We start from the raw sequence: 20852 nt of genomic DNA, 5'->3' as shown, positions 1-20852 counted from the left end.
GATGAGATTTACTAAGATTAGGTCTGAATTCCTTTAATAAACTGTTGTGAGTAATTATGTGACTCAATAAGCTTTACTCAATCAGTAATTAACTGAGGTAATTAGCTAATACATCACATCCTAACTCAATTAGGCTTTCTGGTATAATTGAAAATTTGAAATTGAACTTAATTTTATTGAACAGATTATTTTCAACAAGGCAATTTAAAAGCACATTTTATTTATTAAAAAGTCAAATAGCCTGCATATGCTCGGTATACAGTATATCACAAAGACGGTAAAAACCCATGAGTCCCAATTCAACAGTATTGAAATTACCAGCATACAAAATTGAATATAACATTATTGGACAAGACAAGAAAATTTACTTAAATCTGAATTGTTTTCACAGTGACAGGAAAAGTCACATTCACATTCATTTCAATCAAAGCACTGCAGATATTTACATGTGTGAGTTGAAAAAGGTATCCCAACATTCATCAGTGGCAATTGTCCCTTTACAAGAATTCAAATCTTTATTTGTCCCCCATGGACATGTACACATGTTTAGAAACATAGTGATGGATAAAATTAATGATAATACATGATAATACATGATATTGATGTAAATGATACATTTCCGCAACACTGTTAATGCTCCCAGTTGTTTAATGGCACAACGTTTCGGATGTTTGAAGAAGGACTTAGGTCCGAAACGTTGTGCCATTGAACAACTGGGATCATTAACAGTGTTGCGGACATGTACCATTTACTCAGTCCCCACAACCACCAGGCAATATTGCAAATCAAGCTGCCAACTATCAGGCTCCAAACCTGTTCCCTTAACTCCTTGTCCATTTAAGAAAGTAGGCTAGATGTAATATAGCTGCGCTTCAGTATTAAAAATGGTCATGGCTTTTCAACTCTATTCACCAATTAATTTGTGATTCTCATGCAGAATGTAAAATGCTGCAAATGAAATACAAAAAGTCAATACTCACTGCAAAATACCTAAGGAGAGAACACATAGGTATTTTAATACACATTAATACACAAATACTGTTGATTTCTACCGATTTCTGCAAAAGTAGTTCTGCAGACAATTCAAACCCACGCATGTATGCAGGTACAAAAACATTGAACTGTTAGGGGATGGAAACCAACAGCATTACAACACACAGACTTCAGCAGCAAAACTGAGCTGGCACTTCTGTCATTAGAGCATAATTAGCTTGTGTGTCCTTGAAATTCCACAGGTGTCTTGGCAGGGGCTGTTTCTGTGCTTGGCCAAGCTTTTATAAAAAAAAATTGTCAGCAATAAAAACAATTGCAAAACTTAAATTCACTGGATTTCCACTGAACCGTTAGGATGAGTCTGATTAATTTATAAACTAGTTCTGAGAGTTATCATTTTGTAACTTTTCATTTGCTGATCTGCTCCACACAAGCATCAGTGTTTTCCTTTAAAACCATCCTGACCAACTTCATCCATGAGATGTTCAGATGCTGGCTTGAAGCATGAAGTTCTTCATTTACTGTTTCCGTGCCAACTGGGAGAGTTGCTGGTGCCCATTCCCGCACTAGTTGCATTCAGAACTGAAATATTGACTTGTAAACCACCCACATTCATACCAGTTTTGCGTTCTTTAATACAAGTGACGGTGTCACCCCCAGATTAACTTGCTGATATCTACTGTGCATTGTCATCACAGAGAAAAGCTTTACAGATTTGTTTTAAAATAGTGCAAGGCCATTTTCTGGTTCCTGAACACTAAGGATTTTTAGCATGAACACTCCAGTCGGTTCAAGAAAGGTGTGGGAATGGGAACCAGAGCAATTCTCTTGTCAGCATGAACACAATTAATTGACAACCGAGTTTGTAACAGAGGTTCAACTTCAGGAGTCGCTAGTTAGTCCAGCCCTAGGGCCTTGAGCTGCCTCTCGATATCGTCATCTGAGATGGAGATTGTAGTTTTGCTCTTGGACGAACGGAGGGGTGAACGGAGGGGTGAACGGAGGGGTGAACGGAGGGGTGAACGGAGAGGGGACCTGCCTGCTGATGGAGCTCTGGACATCTGCAGAACAGCAGGGATTATCAATAAGTTATATCAATAAGTAGGCCTATTATCAATAAGAGTTATCATTGCATTGCTACACACGACGAGAAAACACATCGAGCAGCAGGGATTATCAATGAGTTATATCCATAAGTATTATCATTATAGAGCAGTGTTTCTCAAAGTGTGGTCCGGGGACCACTGGTGGTCCGCGACAGAGCTCAGGTGGTCCGCGAGTGGATTTCTACTTTTCCAAGACGAGCTAGAAGTAGGCTATATTTGTAACACAATTACAAAGTTAAACATGGAAAGTCTTATTTCCACCACAATACTACAGGCTTGTAATGTAAATAAAAAGTAAGTGATCTGCATTGAAATTAGCCGTGTCAAATTAGCACCCCTCAAATGTCAATTGAGTTGACAGGTGGTCCCTGAACACTTTTTGGGGGACAAAGTGGTCCTCGGTCTGAAAAAGTTTGAGAAACACTGTTATAGAGTTATCCTTGTATTGCTACACAAGATGAGAAAACACATTGAATAGACAGGGATGCTGCTGTACTGTAGATGTGTTCTTTATCGTGCGTTTTTTATCTTTCATTGCATTGAGTGTGACTGCGCACTGAATTATTTGCTCGTAATACACACTGATGACAGGGCAGGACTGGGGGAGAAATAGGACCCGGGCACTTTTGCCTTAAAGGGGCACCTCATAATTAGCAGTGCAGAACTGACTCACCAGTGGGCTCTGCACCCTTGTGGGCCCCTATTTTCAGAAATATATATATATATATGTAATGCCTGCTATTATTATTATTATATTATCATTGTTAATGCCTGCTATGCCGGATGGCCAGTGCAGCCCTGACTGATGATATAATGGCCGCGTTTGCCTATTGGGCTCCACATCTGCCTGATGGAGAGCATTTCTCGCCACTTCTATACACCATCAATCAGCTGCCAGACAGGGAGCCTCCTGGCAAGGCCTAATAGCGCAGTGTAGAGAGCCAAAAAATCACAATATTTTTATTTTAAGAAACATGCAGTGAAAAACACAGATTGAAGTATATTAATATGAAAGTAAGTGAAAAGAGAGAGAGAGATAGAGAGAAAAAGATTGCACAATAAAAAGGGAATGTGCCTCGGTAATAGCACAGATAGATATGTGATATCAAATACACATACCTTTCCTGAGATCTCGATTCCTATCTCGTCGAGAACTTGACTCACAATATCTTGGGATTCTTCCTCGTCTCCTGACTCCTCGAAGATCTCATCCAGCGTATTGTTGACTGCGGAGTAAAGAATGCTTTAGTCTTCATTTTCATTACAACCGCTGGTATGGATGGTTACAGTGCTGTACAAAGGCAATGTACAATGTGCAATAACTGCAGATTTTGTTAATTGTGTAAAATGACTTCACTTGACCTCATTTGTCTTGTGACAAAGCCTTATGGTCCAAATGTGTCGTGTTTTAGAGATATTGCCATATCAAATTTACAGTAAATACAATACCCAACGTAATGCTTTGAAGGCCTTTATCTCCATCTCAATGTTACAGCACTTTGCCTATATATGGCTGGTTACACCTAACCACTAGACTAGTAAAGGGTCCTTACTCATGTCGTCTGTCATTCCCATTTTCAAGTTCTCCTTTTGAAAGTCCTGCATGGTCTTCAAGGTATTTTGGGGGTTCATCTTTTTGTTAACCGCTTGCAGGGTCTTAAAGATAAGAGGAAAGACAAAAGGCAACAGACAAACATTATTATGCAAAACAAATCATAAACAGTAGACATAAGATTGAATAGATGGAATATTTTTGAATATCATATTCATGAATTTACGCGTGTCTGTGTCATTATACCACTGAGTGATAGAAAGCACAATATACTGTAGGTGGGCCTATATTTATATGGCCAAACATGCATGGCAATGCACACACACCCACACACCCACACACACACACACACACACACACACACACACACACACACACACACACACACACACACACCCACACACACACACACACACACACACACACAGGGAGAGGGACACACACACACACGGACACACACACACACACACACACACACACACACACACAGCACGACACACACACACACACACACACACACACACACACACACACACACAGATGAAGACAGACACACCACACACATTCCATCTCCCCTCTCTCTCTCTCTCTCACACACACACACACACACACACACACACACACACACACACACACACACACACACACACACACACACATAATATCTCTCCCCCATCCCCCCATGGCCTCTCTCCATTGCCCTCATTAAACCTCATTCTTTACTGCACTCCCAGACAGCTGTGGCTGCCTCCAGCTCCCAGGATGCTGATCCACAGACAGACATGAGAAATGTTTAATGCAGCCAACAGGGTGACTGGATACGATCATGTAAACATGGCCTACTTTAGCTGGTACTACTGAACCCACTGCAAGCACAGGCAACAGAGGAGCACGCACGCAAAAACACACGCACGCACGCACGCACGCACACACACACACATACACGCGCACACACACACGCGCGCTTACTGGCACACTCACACACTGCAGACATAGGCAATAGAGAAACACACACACACACACACACACACACACACTGGCACACACACACCCACACCCACACCCACACAAACACACACACACACATACACACACACACACACACACACACACACACACACACACACACACACACACACAGAGACACACACACACACAAACACACTGGCACACTCACACGCGCACACACACACACACACACACATACACACCCACACCAACACAAAGACACACACACACACAGGCACACACACACACACACACACACAAACACACTGGCACACTCACACGCATGCCCATAATGTGAGAGGGAGGGCTGATGGCAGAGTTAGTTCCCAAATGAGCAGGCAAAGACTCAATTCAATTAGTATCAATTTGCATACATTTGTGAATCTGGCTGCTCACAACCACAATCAGAATCACAATCACAATATCTTTCACTTGTCATTGTGACGAGCACAACGAAATTGAGCATTCCTTGCTGAAGCAATAATAATAAGAAGAAAAATGAATTAAATTTTTTTTTTTATTATTATTATTATAATTATTATTATTATTATTATTATTAAAAAGAAAAGTAAGTATAAAACTATGCTTTGGTAGCAAAGGTGTAGGTTTGGCTCGAAAAGTGGTGGGGACATTTCAATGGCAAATTGTCCAGATATGCTGTTTTTGCATTATATTTGTGACAAAGTGGTGGGGACAAGCTAGGTTTACCTCAAAGGTGGTATGGACGTGTACCCACCATCCTGCCCCCCCCTAAAATTACGTCCGTGTTTGGTAGCATGTGTGTTGTGATGGCCGCTGGGTAGAAACTCATTAGTCCTGGTTTTCATGGACCTACCAACCATGCCTGCTTAAGAGCTGAGTCTAATGCAGTGGTTCCCAACCTATGGGTCGGGACCCAACCTATGGGTCGCCAAAGATCCACGGGGGGTCGCGAAGCCCTCTTGAGTTTTAAGGGGTTTCATTTTAATACCATATGTAGCCCATGTTGAATGAATGACAAATGCATAGAAGCAACAAAATTTAAGTGCTATATTAAACATTTATTCTGTTTTTGAACAAAGACGAATTGAGGAATAAAATGATGACTAAAATGAGTTTTCGGAGGAGACCGAGCGTATCAAGTGACTTCCTCTCATGCGGGCGCTGGGTCACCAAAGCTTACAATAGTAAAAACATGGGTCCCTGAAGAAAAAGGTTGGGAACCACTGGTCTAATGTACTGTAGCCTACATATAAACTCCTATTCAGTACACTCCATGCACAATGCTACCAGCACACTGCAACTGTTCCTGTAATGTGTGTGTGGGCTATAACCGCGGGTGAGAGCATATGGACAGACTGCAGAATGGCGCTTGCCTCTCTTTCTAATGTCTGACTTCAGGCACTACCAGGTACTTTCAACAAAGAGAATGGCAATGCCATATGCGACTCCATATGTGTACGCCATTTCATTTCAGAAACCTCATCACTGCATTTATAATATGCTAATAACTTCCAAAACTTGCTATAACTTTGTTCTCCCTCTGTTAGTATTCAAACACAATTTCACATGCCATTTCTTGATGTCATTCACATTCCATTTGTTTATTATTTGTCTATAATATCAACTTGAGGAAAAAGTTGAGTTGCTATACCAGTGGCTTGAAAATGTTTGGCAAAAACAATACAACACTTTTAAGAGCAGAGTATTTTTGTCGTTGTACGTTTGTACAAATGTATGTAAGCCAATCAGCGTTTTTTTCTCTTTCTTTTCCTTTGTGTCGTATGCCTTAGTTTTGGGCCTAGAGCCTGTAATAAAGTTCGTATATATTAACTGAATGCACACATCTTCACATTCAGCATCCCAGACCAGCGACTCTAGCCAGGATAGCCAAATCTGGCCCTTGGAGTCATTTCATTTGGCCTGCGAGATCATTTCTAATGTTATTACAGTTGGCCCACATACACCATTAATGTGTAGCTTAAACAGGACTTGAGCATAAATGTGGTGTGTCACAGGAGTATGAGCAGTATGGGCCCAGGCCAATGAAACAGCTCCCACACATGCGATGTGTAGGCACATTTGAACTACTATATATGATGGGGAAAGAGTGTGTGAAATTTTGTTGTTGTGTTGTCAATTTTTTGTTCAGCACATTTTGATTTTGTCCCTCGTTCAATCTGAATTTGCCAACCCTGGACTAAAGAGTCAAGCAACACTCGGACAACCTGATCCCTCATGGCCGCTCATGAACTAGAGGCCATACATTAAAAAAATGGGATATGCACTGTGTCCCTCCTACGCTTGAATCTTACAATAATCCTCTCTTGAGTTTTACTTCAGAACAGTGGTGTAGTCTACGTAGAACGTGGGTATACGGAGTATACCCACTTCTAAATTTCAGGGATTTTTATACAGTATTATTGTATTTGTATTTGTATATTGTATTTATACAGTTTTATTACAGTATACCCACTTAAAATTGATTGATCCATTGTTTTGAATAGCACAAATATATACAGTATACCCACTTCAAAAAATGCTCAAATATACAGTATACCCACCATAAAAAGTAGACTACACCACTGCTTCAGAATGTCATTTTATCATGAACAATAGGCCTAGCAGCATCACCCACATGAGCAGAATTACCCACACCATTCATCTTTCCAAAGCCTTTATAACTTCAAAATGGACACAATGAACAGAGGTTGTTTATTGTTTAAAAGATAAAGACATGCTGGCCCTGCCGTGGTCTAATGGAAGGGCACTGGGTTACTACGCCGGCGACCCGTGTTCGATTCTGGCCCGAGTAATTTGCCGATCCTTCCCCATTTCTCTCTCCCCACTCGCTTCCTGTCTCTCTCACACTGTCCTATCGCAATAAAGGTCAAACCCCCCCCCAAGAAATTAAAAAATAAAATAAATAAGACATGCTCCTTACTTTAGCCGAGGTAGACATGGCTCCTGCCATCTTCATCTGGGAGTTCATGACCTTGGTCTGAGTGGACATGGAGGTGACCTTGGAGCTGACCGCGTACGTCCGGTTCTTCTGCTTCCTCAGCTGCACTAACTGCTTGGCGAGGATCTTGCAAGCCTCCCTGTTGCCCGTTTTGGCCATCTTTTTTATTTCCTGTTCCTGATCATGAAAATGGGAGAGCAAATGGATCTTTTTAGATTTAGATTAAATTTTAGGATCTTTCAGGAAGATACTGTAGAGTAGAGTTGAGTAGAATAGAGTAGAGTAGCATTATAATAAGGGGTCAATCAGCATACAGAAATCCACAGCACACATACAATAGCCAGGCCATGCCCTACTGGAGATGCAACACCTTCCGCGTTGCTTCTAGTCGGGCCAAGAGCAATGCAAAAACCGTTTCTGATCTCCCCAAAAAATCGGGAACTCCACCCACTTTGTCTGACACCAGTCAACTAGTAGCAAAGCTAGGGAGGCAGGTCAACCATGTCATTTTAACAATGTGAATTGTCATGCTCTTGGTCAGACCAAGTCTCGAAGAGATTTGAAAGTCGATGATAATCAGGCTACACATACAATACACAAGACATCATAGACATTACACACAATGTTAAATGTATAACTCAAACATAGGCTATATACTGTACATTCAGGCATAGGCAGAGATCCCCCCCCCCACACACACACACACAATCAAAGATTACATACTATGTCTTCATCAACCATCTTTTTATAATATGTCCTAACCAAGGTTATTCCACGCAGTTCACATATTGTCTTTTCTAACAGCTCCTACTCTGTTAGATGCTCACAAATCGTGATACGCTATCTTCATACAACTAATAGACCTTTCAATTAGCAGGTTTTAAATCGAGGACACATTTGAGCATGTGATGAATGTAGCACAGAGTCAAAGAAATAGTTACAGTCTAAACATCTTGAAATGACTAAAGCCTACTTTCAGTATGGTTAAAGATTAATTAGATTTTCTGACATTGATAAAATCTCGCTGTCAGTTATGTTGTATTGAGGTTCCAACCATGGAAGGCATAAGTGTGTGTAGAACTTGCCTTAACATTCTCCTAGTTAGCTGCTGTGTAAATGATGTGGTTATCATGTGCTGACCTTGCCTATAGGCTAATTTTCAGCGAGAGCGCCCGAAGTGCTCAAGGGCGCCATCTGAGACACATTTTATCAAATGATTTTTGGTTAGGTACAGGTAGCTAGATGTGGAACAGATAGATGTAACCACACATATATTCTCTCCTTTTGGCTATGACAATACACTTGAGTACAACCTTGCCATTAAAGAGAGACTTGGGATCCACTTCTGCACCATGGGACTTGTTTAGACCAAGAACAAAGGCCCAAAAAAGTAAAATAATTAAAAAACAGTTTATGGCAGTTATGGCAGAGAGAGCATCAGAGATCCCATGAGAGGTAATTATATGCGTGCTGCGTTACACTCAAACACACAGTCACTCGTGCCTCCTTTTGTAATTCTGAAATGAAAGAAGAAAAACGAACAGAGTGACTGCAGGGATTCATTCTCTTATTATCTTATTATCTGCCTGCCTTAAGCGTTGTGAAGCCTAATTGACCTGTTTAAAGCATCAGTGTGATATTTCGACTGATCTGATAAGGATATCTGAAACTGTCTGCCTGTTTATCAACTAACACAGACCCTACGTACCTATTAATATGTAAGATGTCGAAATGACAAAGACGACAGACAGGGTAATTAAAATAACTTATCGGTGGGTGGCCACCCAGTGCTTTTTTTTCTCGATACTTACCATTTGCTTCTCCTGCTTCTCCAAAGCTGCTCGGTCGCGGGTGATTTGTCTCTGAGTTCCTCTCAGCTCTTTGCTTTGTTCTTTAATGATATCTGGAAAAAATAGGAATTCACCTTAACCCATTGATGCCTAAAGCACCTGCAAAAAACATCTTCTGAGTGCCTAAGCTCTTGTTGGGAAAGTTGCCCTCAGCCTATAAAAACCTAAATATCTTAGCCTCTGATGCACATAAAAACATGAAATAAGTTGCATTTCAAAAGACCCTCATCTTGCATTAGAATGTGTTCATTCAGCTGTAACATACCCACATTTTTATTAAAAAGCTAAAATCTCAAGAACCTGAATGCAGCGTATACAGTATGTGTCTCCAGGCACCAAAGGTCAAACAACATATACAAGTCAATAGGCTAAAATAGGTTAAATATGCAGCCTTCATAAATCCTCCATCTGTGACACCATTACATATGTCCAGTGCTGCTAGCTGACTGAGGGAAGAAAATATTGATCGGTCCAAAAGGCTGGTAACATGCCACAGACCCACCGGAATGTCCTGTGATGAGAAAACATAGAATACTTTGAAATTTTCAAATGACAGTAAGCCTTAAGCCTTTAAGCCGTCGGGCAGTCATGGGTAAGCGGTTAGGGCGGTTGTAGCCTAAAAGTTGCCAGTTTGACTCCTGCTAGCTGACTGAGGGAAGAAAATATTGATCAGTCCAAAAGGCTGGTAACACACGACAGACCCAACGGACTGTGCTGCGATGAGCAAACATAGAATAGTCTGAAATTGTCAAATGACAGTATTTTGAAGAAAAATGTAATCTAATGTGAGAAGTGTACTGTGTGTGTGTGTGTGTGTGTGTGTGTGTGTGTGTGTGTGTGTGTGTGTGTGTGTGTGTGTGTGTGTGTGTGTGTGTGTGTGTGTGTGTGTGTGTGTGTGTGTGTGTGTGTGTGTGTGTGTGAGAGAGAGAGAGAAAGAGAAATAATGAATGCAAATATTCACAAGTATTATGAAGGAGCACTACTCTACCCTGTCTTTGCCATCTCTCATTCTTAATAAAACACTTACTTCTGATGAAAGTTGACAAATATCACTAATATATCACATTCAACTTTTAAAAAGTTAAAAAAAAAAAAAAACTTCAAAATGTTGAAACGTTCTCTGAATTGTCAAAACAAATGCTCTACAACACCAAAAAAAAAAAAAAAGTTGAGTTAAAATTGATATTCGCCACTTGTCAATATCCCAGTTGACCATCGTGTCGTGTGTCCCCACCCTGTCGAACTCTACGTTGTACATACGTAACATGACGTCTTCGACTACGTGTTTGGAGAGGGTGGGATATAGCTGATAAAACTCAGAGATCTGTGCCATCAGATCGACATTTTCGAATCAGCACTGGATTAAAATACGCTTAGTCGACATACTCAAAACCACAACTATCTTCCGTTGGCTAATGTGTAAGTAGTAAATGCTTTCTTACTAGTCTGTACAACTTGTGTTTTTAAACTTGCACTTCAATGTGAAGTGATTTATAGCTGTCACTAAAATGAAATTGGAGGCAGGAGTATGTTCTGTATGTATATGTATGAAGGATGTTCCTTCCCTACAAAGGCAAGTGGCAGTAACTACATATTTTGGCAAAATGAGTTTGAAAACAGCCTTTATAGCACCTCCTTTATCTTGTGACACAGCCGTATGGTCAAACTGTGTCCCGTTTCAGAGATATTGGCATGTCAAATTTGTAGTAACTACCATAGCCAACCTAATACCAAGGCTTTGAAGGCATTTTTCTGAGTTTCCATGTGGGTGTAGTTACTTGACTTTGCCTTTGTATGGCAGTGTTGATTTCTACCTTTAGTAAATCTACTGAACTCAGTGTACTGCAGTGTGGACCAAATGAAGAGGTTTTATTGGAGGCAGGAGTATGCTCTGTATTTATATTAATGAAAGCTGTTCTTCCGTCCAAAAGCAAAGCACAGTAACAACATATTTTGGCAAAATGTGTACCGTTTTAAAGATAATGCCATGTCAAGTTTGCAGTAACTACAATATCCAACCTAATACCAAGGCTTGAGGTCATTTTCCTCAGTTTCCATGTTGGTGTTGCTACTGCACTTTGCCTTTGTAGGGCAGTGTTGATTTCTACTGTTAGTAATTCCAATGTACTATAGTGTGGACCAAATGAAGAGGATTCATGACCTGATTTAAGTGCTCTACTGCATTTACAGGGCTTCCTGAAAACATGTGTATTGACGTCAAGTCTTTGTAAAGTAGGTAGGATGTTTTGCTATTAGTTTACTCTCTGACAGACTTTACAAACATCATTAAGATCTTTTGTCACCATGCACCTGTCCTCAAACTGTCGAAAGTATGATACCTGCAAGTCACTAAATTGACAGCGTTGAAGGTGAAGATTGTGCACATCCCAGGAAAAGGTGCAGGACAAAGGATGATTGTAGTTTCAAAGTGAGAGGTCCGCACACTTAAAATCCTTTTTGTTTTCTTTTATTATTTCATGGCTGGATCACGTTTCGAATTTACAGTCTTCATCGTTATGGAAACTGAATAAGAAATAATAAAAGAAAACAACAAGGATTTTAAGTGTGTGGACCTCTCACTTTGAAACTGAATTGATAGTGGCCACTGAAAGTGAATGTACAGAAATACCAAGAGGAGGGTGTGAGATCCGCATTGACAGCAGTGCCTGGACCAATGTGCAGTAGATGTCAGTTTCAGAACCAGGTTGTAACAAAACATAAAAATGATTCTATTCTATTATTCTAGTAGCCTACTACTTTGAAAATGATGGATTGAAAAAAACACCTAATTGACAGTGAATTAAAGTGTGCATCATTTTTGATACGCCCTGTACATTGAGTTGCATTCACTTGCTAAGTAGTAGTTTCTTGCTTAATGGACTTATTGTATGCACTGTCTGCCAATATTTAAAAGGATGTTTTTTTTAATATTACCAAAATTGTGTAAACATTTATTTCAGTGTCATTTGCTGTGTAATAGCCTACTGTCTTGTGTACTAAAAAACTGAGCTAACTCAACAGCACATTATGAAGCAAGAACAACAGTTTTTAGAGTTTTACCGTCATGCCTGCGTGCCTGTGCCTGTGCCTGTGCGTGTGCGCGCACGCGCCTGTGACCATGAACACACGGAGCTTTTTTTTAATGCTGCTTGTGCCTTTCATAAAATACAGAGCATATGTCTCCCTGTCATGACTCCCTTGAATTGTTTTTCTTCCATTTACAGTTGAAATTTATACAGCCCATGTCTTCTCAATGACAAGAACGTAGCCTAACCTATGACATGGTGTGAAAAATTTCCACCTTTATGATATTTGCTTGGACTATTTTTTTAAAGACAACTCATCGTGCAAGAATAATTATAACGCTTGGCAAATAACCTTTAAAAACAGTTGTCTATGTAACAGGCTCATTCTCAGACGGACTTTGCAACAATTTTATCTAGGATATTGATTTTCTGGGTGCACTGAAAGTTAGAAGAGAACTCTTACCGTCAACTGTTGTCTTCCTAAATAGCGAAGCCATTGCCTTTCCTCTGTGCGTCGAGTTACATTCATATAGAGAACACTAACTATACTGACGGTTACGCACTAACTACTTTCTGGGAATTCGCCGTGCAAGTGTTGAGGGAAGAACTGATTTTTTGAAATGCACATGACGACAAGGCATAGGGTCATATTGAATTTGACGTCACGAGCATCGTTATTATATTAGCGTCCTGCAGGTGGCGGCGGTGAACGGAATTGACAGTGCTGTGGCTGGACATAGGCAACCCCTGCTTGGTGCATGGTGCAACCCCTGCTTCCTTTGTTTTTTTGTAACAGTGTTTTTTTTTTTCAACTACCAAGAGCCTATCCATAGACCAAAAATACACCAGTGACAGCTGGTTCACATTATGCCAGTAGCCTATGTCGTAAAGATTAAAAAATAGTAAATAAAAAAGGTGTGTACAGCTTACATAATGAAAAGCTTAATTTAATTTACATTGCCTGCTTATTTTATTTTGCAGCAGTGATGGGGCCTGCTCAACTTCTATTGTAAAATAAATAACTTTTGGATGCGAGTAAAAATGACTATTTTGAATCCATTGCAATGGTAGTCATTTAGATGTACTGTAGCCTATATTGCAATTCTATTCCACTGACATTACATTTAAATGTAGTCTACAGTTGTGTGCGTATCACCTTTCAGATGTAATGAACACATGATCTATAACTCGAAACAGTGCAATCTAGATAATCCAACAATATTAGACTATACAGGTATATGTGGCCTAAATCTTAATAAGATACAGTATATGATTAGGACTGGCATGTAGCCTACACACACACACACACACACACACACACACACACACACACACACACACACACACACACACACACACACACACACACACACACACACAGATAATTATAGTGTTGGGAATCACAGAAATACAGAGGACAGGAGAAGAAAAAAAACAAGCAGGGGTGACTTTGAGGAGAGAGGGATGTGTAGCCCAAAGCCAGCCACTCTATTACCTTTCTCCAGCGGGACTAGCCGGTGTCCTCCCAGAGCATTACTCTTGTTAAGGTTATTAGAGAGATGTTTTCATGTAATCAGCAACTTGGGCTACGGGGACCAGGCTCTAAATGTTCTCTAATAATGGTAATAACCCCACTGGAGCTGGAAATTAGCCCCGGGCAACGCTGTTGTCTTGCAACACTAAATTGGTGACAAAACTGCTGTAGCGTTTCCAAGAGAGGTGGTCTACAACACAGCATGTAAGGGAATTTGGATTTGCTTCTTTGTCCTTTCATTTCCACACTATTTTGTAAACAACTGGATTTCATTTTAACGGGGTTTGCCATGGAAGGGCATGCATCTATTTGTTATTGGAAATCAGTCATTTTTTAATCATCTGCATGGGGGCTTTATCATGGGGGCCTATATCAGCTATGAAATGATCATTGTAAGCTCATCATTTACTGCTTTAAGAAAGATATGCGTCTTTGTCAGACGTAATCTACCTTTGTTTATACCTTGTTAATATTTTTTTATATAATATATTTTCTATTGTGTTCAGTGGATGGGCTTGTATTGGACATGACTTTGTAACAAGGCAGAGTTTACAACCGTAGATAAATAAGACGAGAGAAATCAGGGTTGCATTGCGGTGATTTAGATGGCACATCTAGTAGGTGATGATGGATCCCCTGTGCTGTGCATGAGTGTCCTAGAAGAGGAGCTGCTCTGTAATATATTGAGTGACTGGCTCCATTGCAGTGGCCCCTGGGAAGCATAAGGACTCAGGACCATCCTCTGTCACAGCGGCACGCAGGGAGACACCAGGGAACTATGAGTAATGATACATTATCACTGCCATTGACTTAGCCTGTTGTCATGTCAGCCCTGTCTCGGGTATCCATGCTAAGCATACCTATACACGTACATACTCATGAAGACAGAAACACATGCATGTATGCACGTATGCACACACGCACATACATGCACACACACACACACACACACACACACACACACACACACACACACACACACACACACACACACACACACACACACACACACACACACACACACACACACACAGTGTTCGTGCACACAGGGTTTGTGCGCACAGCTCGTGCAATACAGAGAATAATACTGTACATCATGCTTCACTATCCCTTCATCTACTGGCTTAAGATGCCTGCACTGCTGCCAGGGCCATAGTGAATTTCAAGCCCTGTTTTAATCTTTTTTTTATTTCTCCATCATTTTATGCTGATCTTTTTTTCTTTTATTTTTTTTTTCACTAAATGCAGGGTGCATATTTTCATTCATTTCACTTCTTAAATCTTTAAATTCTTCATGCAATTATTCTTTAGTTTTTTTTATGAAGCACACACATTTGGCTGCCTTGAAATGTGCTATATAACTAAGAAACTGCCTTGCCCTGCCTACCCAGTTCGTGTCTGGCAGTGGAGTGTTAAAATGAAAAGCTGAATGGTCCTCCTGACATTCCAACATTGGGTACGATTTCAGCCCGTGGGTTAGTGGGAAGCATATATTACTCAAGTGTAGCAAATGAGATCTATTTGGGTTGGGAATTAAAGCCATTAAACAGGAAGGGCAGTGCTAGGACAAGTTCTGCTATTGGGGACATGAGACGCCCTGGACAGCTTCACTGTCTGTCACCCTAGTTTTTTTGGCCTCAAGAAAATGTGTGAAGGAGACAGAAGTGTAGAAAGACACAGATACTGTGCATCTCTATTTACTCTGCAAAACGAAAGGCTGTCTTGTATTCAGGCCCGCTGACAGCTGTGCCTGGGCCCAGGATGAAGTCATCTGAAAGGGCCCCCCACTCAATGCATTCAATGTGATGAGTCCCTATTATGGACCATCCATCTTCCAGGGCCCAGGACAACTGGCCCCTTTGTCACTCCTTGTCGGCTTCCCTGCTTGTATTGCTCTTTTTTCCACAAAAAGCTAACTGCTGAGTGACTGACGAGATCCAAATTTTACAGAATTCCATGCATGTTGTTACCGATAAGCATTCTATAACATGCTGCTTGGCTGTATAAACTCATATAGTGCCCGATGTCACAGAGGGCAGGGAAATAAAAATAGAGAAATGTGTATTACGTTTTATGTTTACACTGTGCATTTTCCTTCATTCATATGCTGTATTTTCCCTCCTTCCATTCACCGCTTAATTTCCTGTGGGATCAATAAAGTATCGGCTACACTGAGACTTGTGTGAGGCGAGAAGCAGACGGGAGCTGAAAGTGGATATTTGTTCAAGTTCAAGGACCCCTTTTTAGTGCCGCACGGATATCCGGACTCATTTATATTCACACTATAATTATGTAGTCCACATTATCCCAGAACTTTTTTTTTTCCTGTTAAGAGATGCCACAGATAAATACTAAGTCGGCGTGTTAATACTGCAAAAAGTAAAGGTTACACATTAGCATACAAAGTTCCACTGTCTATTGCCGCTCTGTGAACGGCATTTTAACTGAAGAAAAGCCCTTTATAATTGACACTGGGCAATTGCTGTGCAAATTTGAATGTGACGATGATACAATGTCATAACTAACTGGTGAGAGTAATTAACGCTGTCCATTGAACTGAGCCCTTATGTGGGATGGTATCCACAGCAGGTAGTCTATTAAACATGGGAAGAGACATTTTCTCATTTGTCATGGGGAATATCTCAGATTAAAGCAAGAAATTATTTTTTTGATGTGCCACTGGGTGTCCCTCTGAAATCTTTTTGAATCAAGAGATGCACCATTATGAATGTCTTTGTTTCAGCTACTTGGGGATTCAAGAGGGTTGTTAAGATTCTGCTAAAGATTGAATGACAAAAGCCAATTAAAAAAGATCATTCATGTTATAATCTGTATATCTTGGTTTAAAACTGGACAACACACTGGCATGGAAAGGAAACACTGCATTTTTTTTTAAATGGTAGGCTATAGAAAAATAGAGCAAGATAGATCAGTAGACCCCTCGATGGAATCATGAGGTTCTAAAAGATTTGGGTTATTGAAGAAGATGTTAGAGCAGTGGTTCTCAAACTTTTTTGAACAAGCACCCATTTGACCTCGTGATAAGCCTCCCAACTCCCCCTTGACCTCATCATATGCCTCCCAACGTCCACTTAAAAAATGATGAAAAATGAACTAATGCCCCTCAATGGGAACTAAGCCCCGCCCCCACTCAGCTGCATCCTTATCAACGCCCCCTAGGTCTCCCCAATGCCCCCTGGGGGGCTGTAGCGCCCCCGTTGAGAAACACTATGTTAGAGCCTTTGTTGATGGGGTTTGTTCCTCCCCTGCAGAAATGGGACAATATAGTAGTTAAAAGTGCAATTTTAACACAATAGCAGAGCATATATGCAATATAGGCCAATAATGAAGTGGTTTTTTCTGTAGCGCTTGTAGAGGCTTTGGCTTCAGGGCCCCCTTGGCTCTTGGGCCCCTGGGCGTGGGCCCGATATGCCCGCACAGTAATCCATCCTTGAGAAGGCTTTCTTTATATGTTACTGTTCTCATGCTCTTATCAATGTCTGCAGCACATCTGCAAACTGTCCGCTTCACTATTGTCCGATAATTGTTCTACGATACCTCATGAAGCAATCAGGCAACAAGATATTTTAAATAGCTTAATTATACTATCCGTCACCTGCTACCACAGGTTTGTTATAGCGCTGCTATACTGCACCAAAAATGCCCTGTGGCTCAGACGCAATAAGCTGCAAATTCATTTTGTTTTTCATAATTTTATGAGCGCAGTTTATATGAGATTTAATTAGTCTGGGGGGATCGGGGCGTGCAGCTGTGTGGTGCACTACATAATTACTAGCTACTAACAACTCGTTATTCCACATTATCACCCATGCTGACTTATCAGGATATAATATAGAATTATTTTTTCTCATTTCACCATCAGAAATATCACGTTGGAATAATAATAATGCCAGGTGTTTCAATCACTCAACTGATTATTGTATTTTTGTATACCAGAGATTTTTGCTAGAACACAAGTCCTTCTGTCATTGTGAGGAATGTTTTGTATTGTTTTGTTTGTGAGATGCGTATGTGTAGTTAAACATTTCATGTTTATAATGTAGGCCTACAAAAGATTAAATAAAATATAAAATCGCCTTTACATTTCTTTAGGTCAGAATTCATCTTTCTTGTGAATATAGGCCTACAAAACATTTTGCATCAATGGCACGGCAGATGATTTTCACAGAACAGAACAGAGACAACCTTTGGAGATATCGAGAATTTCATCTCTAATTTGTATTTAATTGGGTTCAGCCCAATTTGCAACTTCATCACAACGCTCAGTCAGCCATCTGCAAACTGTATGTACTCTGTGTGGATCTCGACCGATACACAGTAATGGCATTTGGATGTGGCAATACATTACCCTGTCTGGTGTCATCACACACCTGTACAGCTCTGTGCACATGAGGCATGCCTCTCATAACTCACTGCATTACAGGCACATTAGATAGAAGCAGCATCGTCTAATGACTTCCTCATGTCTACTATGGCAGTGGTTCTTAACCTTTTTTTCTTAGCGCACCCCCTTACCTGTGCCGAAGACAAGCCGCGCACCCCCAACACAAACTTCTACATGTGTATGCACTAAACAATGATAAATGAGTGATTAATTACAATGATTCTCACTTGAGACGTGAATCAATACCTGAATGACTTCAAATGGGGACCAAAACTTGTTTAATTTGGACTTAATTTGGCCTAATTATAATGTTTGCAAGTGTAATGATGGTCACAACCTCTACACAAACAAAATTCCGTGCACCCCCTGGAATCTCTGGCGCACCGCCAGGGGGTGCCCGCACCCCAGGTTAAGAACCACTGTACTATGGGATGAACCAGTTGGATCTGTGCTTTGGATTGTTCATGACTGTTTTGTTCATTCAGAAAATATTTATAAATTACAAAAGTATGCATTACATAGGGGAAACATAAGTCAACCTACTCCATTCCAGGGAAGATCCCAATGTCTCATAGAGGACCTAAATGTGCATTGTGTAGGATGGTGGTAAGAGTAGGTATTGCAACTATGCAGCTCATTGACACTGTGCTGCCTACTGTCAGATTTGATCTTTTCATGAATACTACTTACTACATAATGAACTAATATCTACTACAGTACTACAGTAACTTTTGCAGCTAAAGGTGTTTATTTCTGGACATTCAAAATGGTAGACAAAGGAGAAATTCAGCCTTTTCATGTAAGAATGAAATACTTGGTGGTAAATATTTATGAAAAAGGTAACATTTGTGAATGGGCGGCATAAATTCTGCCCAGGCAGAGACATGTATCGAGCATACACTTTTCCAAGATAGAAGCCATGTTTGTTAAAGAGGGGAAAGAATACAGTACTACACAAGCACAATACTATACAGAAAAGCAGTCTGTATATGCTATGAGGAGCACTGATGTTAGGCCTTCTCTTTCATTTGCTACATATACAAAAGACATTTAATTCAGAATTAACTGACTTTAATTCTGAACAAAGCTTAATTCCGCTTTGAGAACGTCATGTAAAAACCTCTCAACTCAGAATTAAAGGAGAGATCCAAGTTAACTCAGCGGAGCTATTTAATTCTGAATTATAAATCCGTAATTAAAAACATCATATAAATGTAGTGATTGTTGATGTGTTAAGTTGAAGATATAGCCCAAATCACCTTCTTTTCACAGTACTGAGAGACTCATCATAGTAGTTGGCTGTGTGTGGAGGTTCCATTTGCAGATTTAGGTAATTAGCTTGACTGATGATAGTGAGACCTCGTGTCAGTATTGTACATGGAGAGAAGCAGAGGAAGTACTGTAGCACACATCCCTCTTGAGGCCACTAGGGGTCAGATGGCAAGACAGTACAAGTTTACACAGTACAACAGAGTCCTCTGTTCAGTAGCCTTTTTAGTCTGGTGCAGCGACTCTACTCCCCTATATACCAGCTCGCCCATCCTCCATTCAGCCATCCGAAAATGGTTTGCTTTTTTGAATGTTCGAACACGATGTACAATTGGAAAGGATCATGGATCAGTAGCAGGGCTTGACACTGGCACCTGCCAACCAGCCACATGCTGGTAAAACTTAGCTGTAGCTAGTAATACCGTAATTTCAGTGTCACTAGCCAATTTGGCTGTGAGCTTATTGCTTGATATGGCATATCAGAGTAGCCTATATTCTGTTGTTTGTGAAAAACAATAGGCCTATCAAATTTGTGACTTGAAGGATAGCTGAACGGCCGAATAGCTGAATAGCTTAATAGTGACTTGGTAAAACCACTAGCCAATATGGCCGGTAAGTTAAAAAGTTAATGGCAATCACTAATCAGTAGGTCCTATGCATTGCAATAGGGAAGGAATAAATCTGTTTTTTTACACCCAGCACTACCTGACTTGGGTTCTCCTATGCCCCCTATGAGCCCAATAGGCTTGTGCCCCAGTTATCCCACAAACAGAGCTGGCTCCATTGAATTATTCAAGTTTCCATCTGCATGTCTCAGCTATTTTCAAAGAGAATATGTGAATAAATACAGCTATGTTTTGATTGTGTCGCTTTGTGCAAAGTGAAACGATATGAAAGTGACAGATGCATCCAACTATTTATTCATGGGTCTACTATGGCTCATCTGATGTACTAACAAAGTACCGGTATATCACTTTGGCAATTAAAAAAGTAAAATATGCAACCATGTTCACAGAGCATTTTGTAACATCCACCCCAATGTGTCTTCTGTCTGATTGCTTTAGGGCAGGGGTGTCACATTCCAATTGACAGAGGTCCAAAATCAGAATCTGGATGGAAAAATTGACTAAAATTTTGCACACACACACACTTAATAGTCATGTATCTA

The 20852-nt window shown here is 40.5% G+C and overlaps 1 protein-coding gene across 1 annotated transcript; it reads right to left on the bottom strand.

The window, feature by feature from the left end:
* Positions 1-216: 216 nt before the first annotated feature.
* On the bottom strand, positions 217-13066 carry chmp2ba (charged multivesicular body protein 2Ba). Its single transcript, XM_063214452.1, has 6 exons — positions 12940-13066; positions 9412-9503; positions 7583-7777; positions 3653-3755; positions 3219-3325; positions 217-2054 (listed from the first exon to the last, which is right to left on the bottom strand). Exons 1-6 carry the CDS (start codon positions 12971-12973, stop codon positions 1890-1892), a joined length of 696 nt encoding a protein of 231 aa, XP_063070522.1. The 5' UTR covers positions 12974-13066; the 3' UTR covers positions 217-1889.
* Positions 13067-20852: the final 7786 nt, after the last annotated feature.

This window comes from Engraulis encrasicolus, chromosome 13 (assembly GCF_034702125.1).
Source record: "Engraulis encrasicolus isolate BLACKSEA-1 chromosome 13, IST_EnEncr_1.0, whole genome shotgun sequence".
NCBI lineage: Eukaryota > Metazoa > Chordata > Actinopteri > Clupeiformes > Engraulidae > Engraulis > Engraulis encrasicolus.
The sequence above is the reverse complement of the archived record's forward strand: the minus strand, read 5'-3'. Positions and strand labels throughout refer to the sequence as shown.

Coding starts and splice junctions, on each gene's coding strand:
- chmp2ba (XM_063214452.1), bottom strand. CDS start 12,973: ATGGCTTCGCTATTTAGGAAGACAACAGTTGACG. Junction 7,778..9,411: donor AGAAGCAGGAGAAGCAAATG/GTAAGTATCGAG, acceptor TTTCATGATCAG/GAACAGGAAATAAAAAAGAT. Junction 3,326..3,652: donor GGGAATGACAGACGACATGA/GTAAGGACCCTT, acceptor TTTACTCCGCAG/TCAACAATACGCTGGATGAG.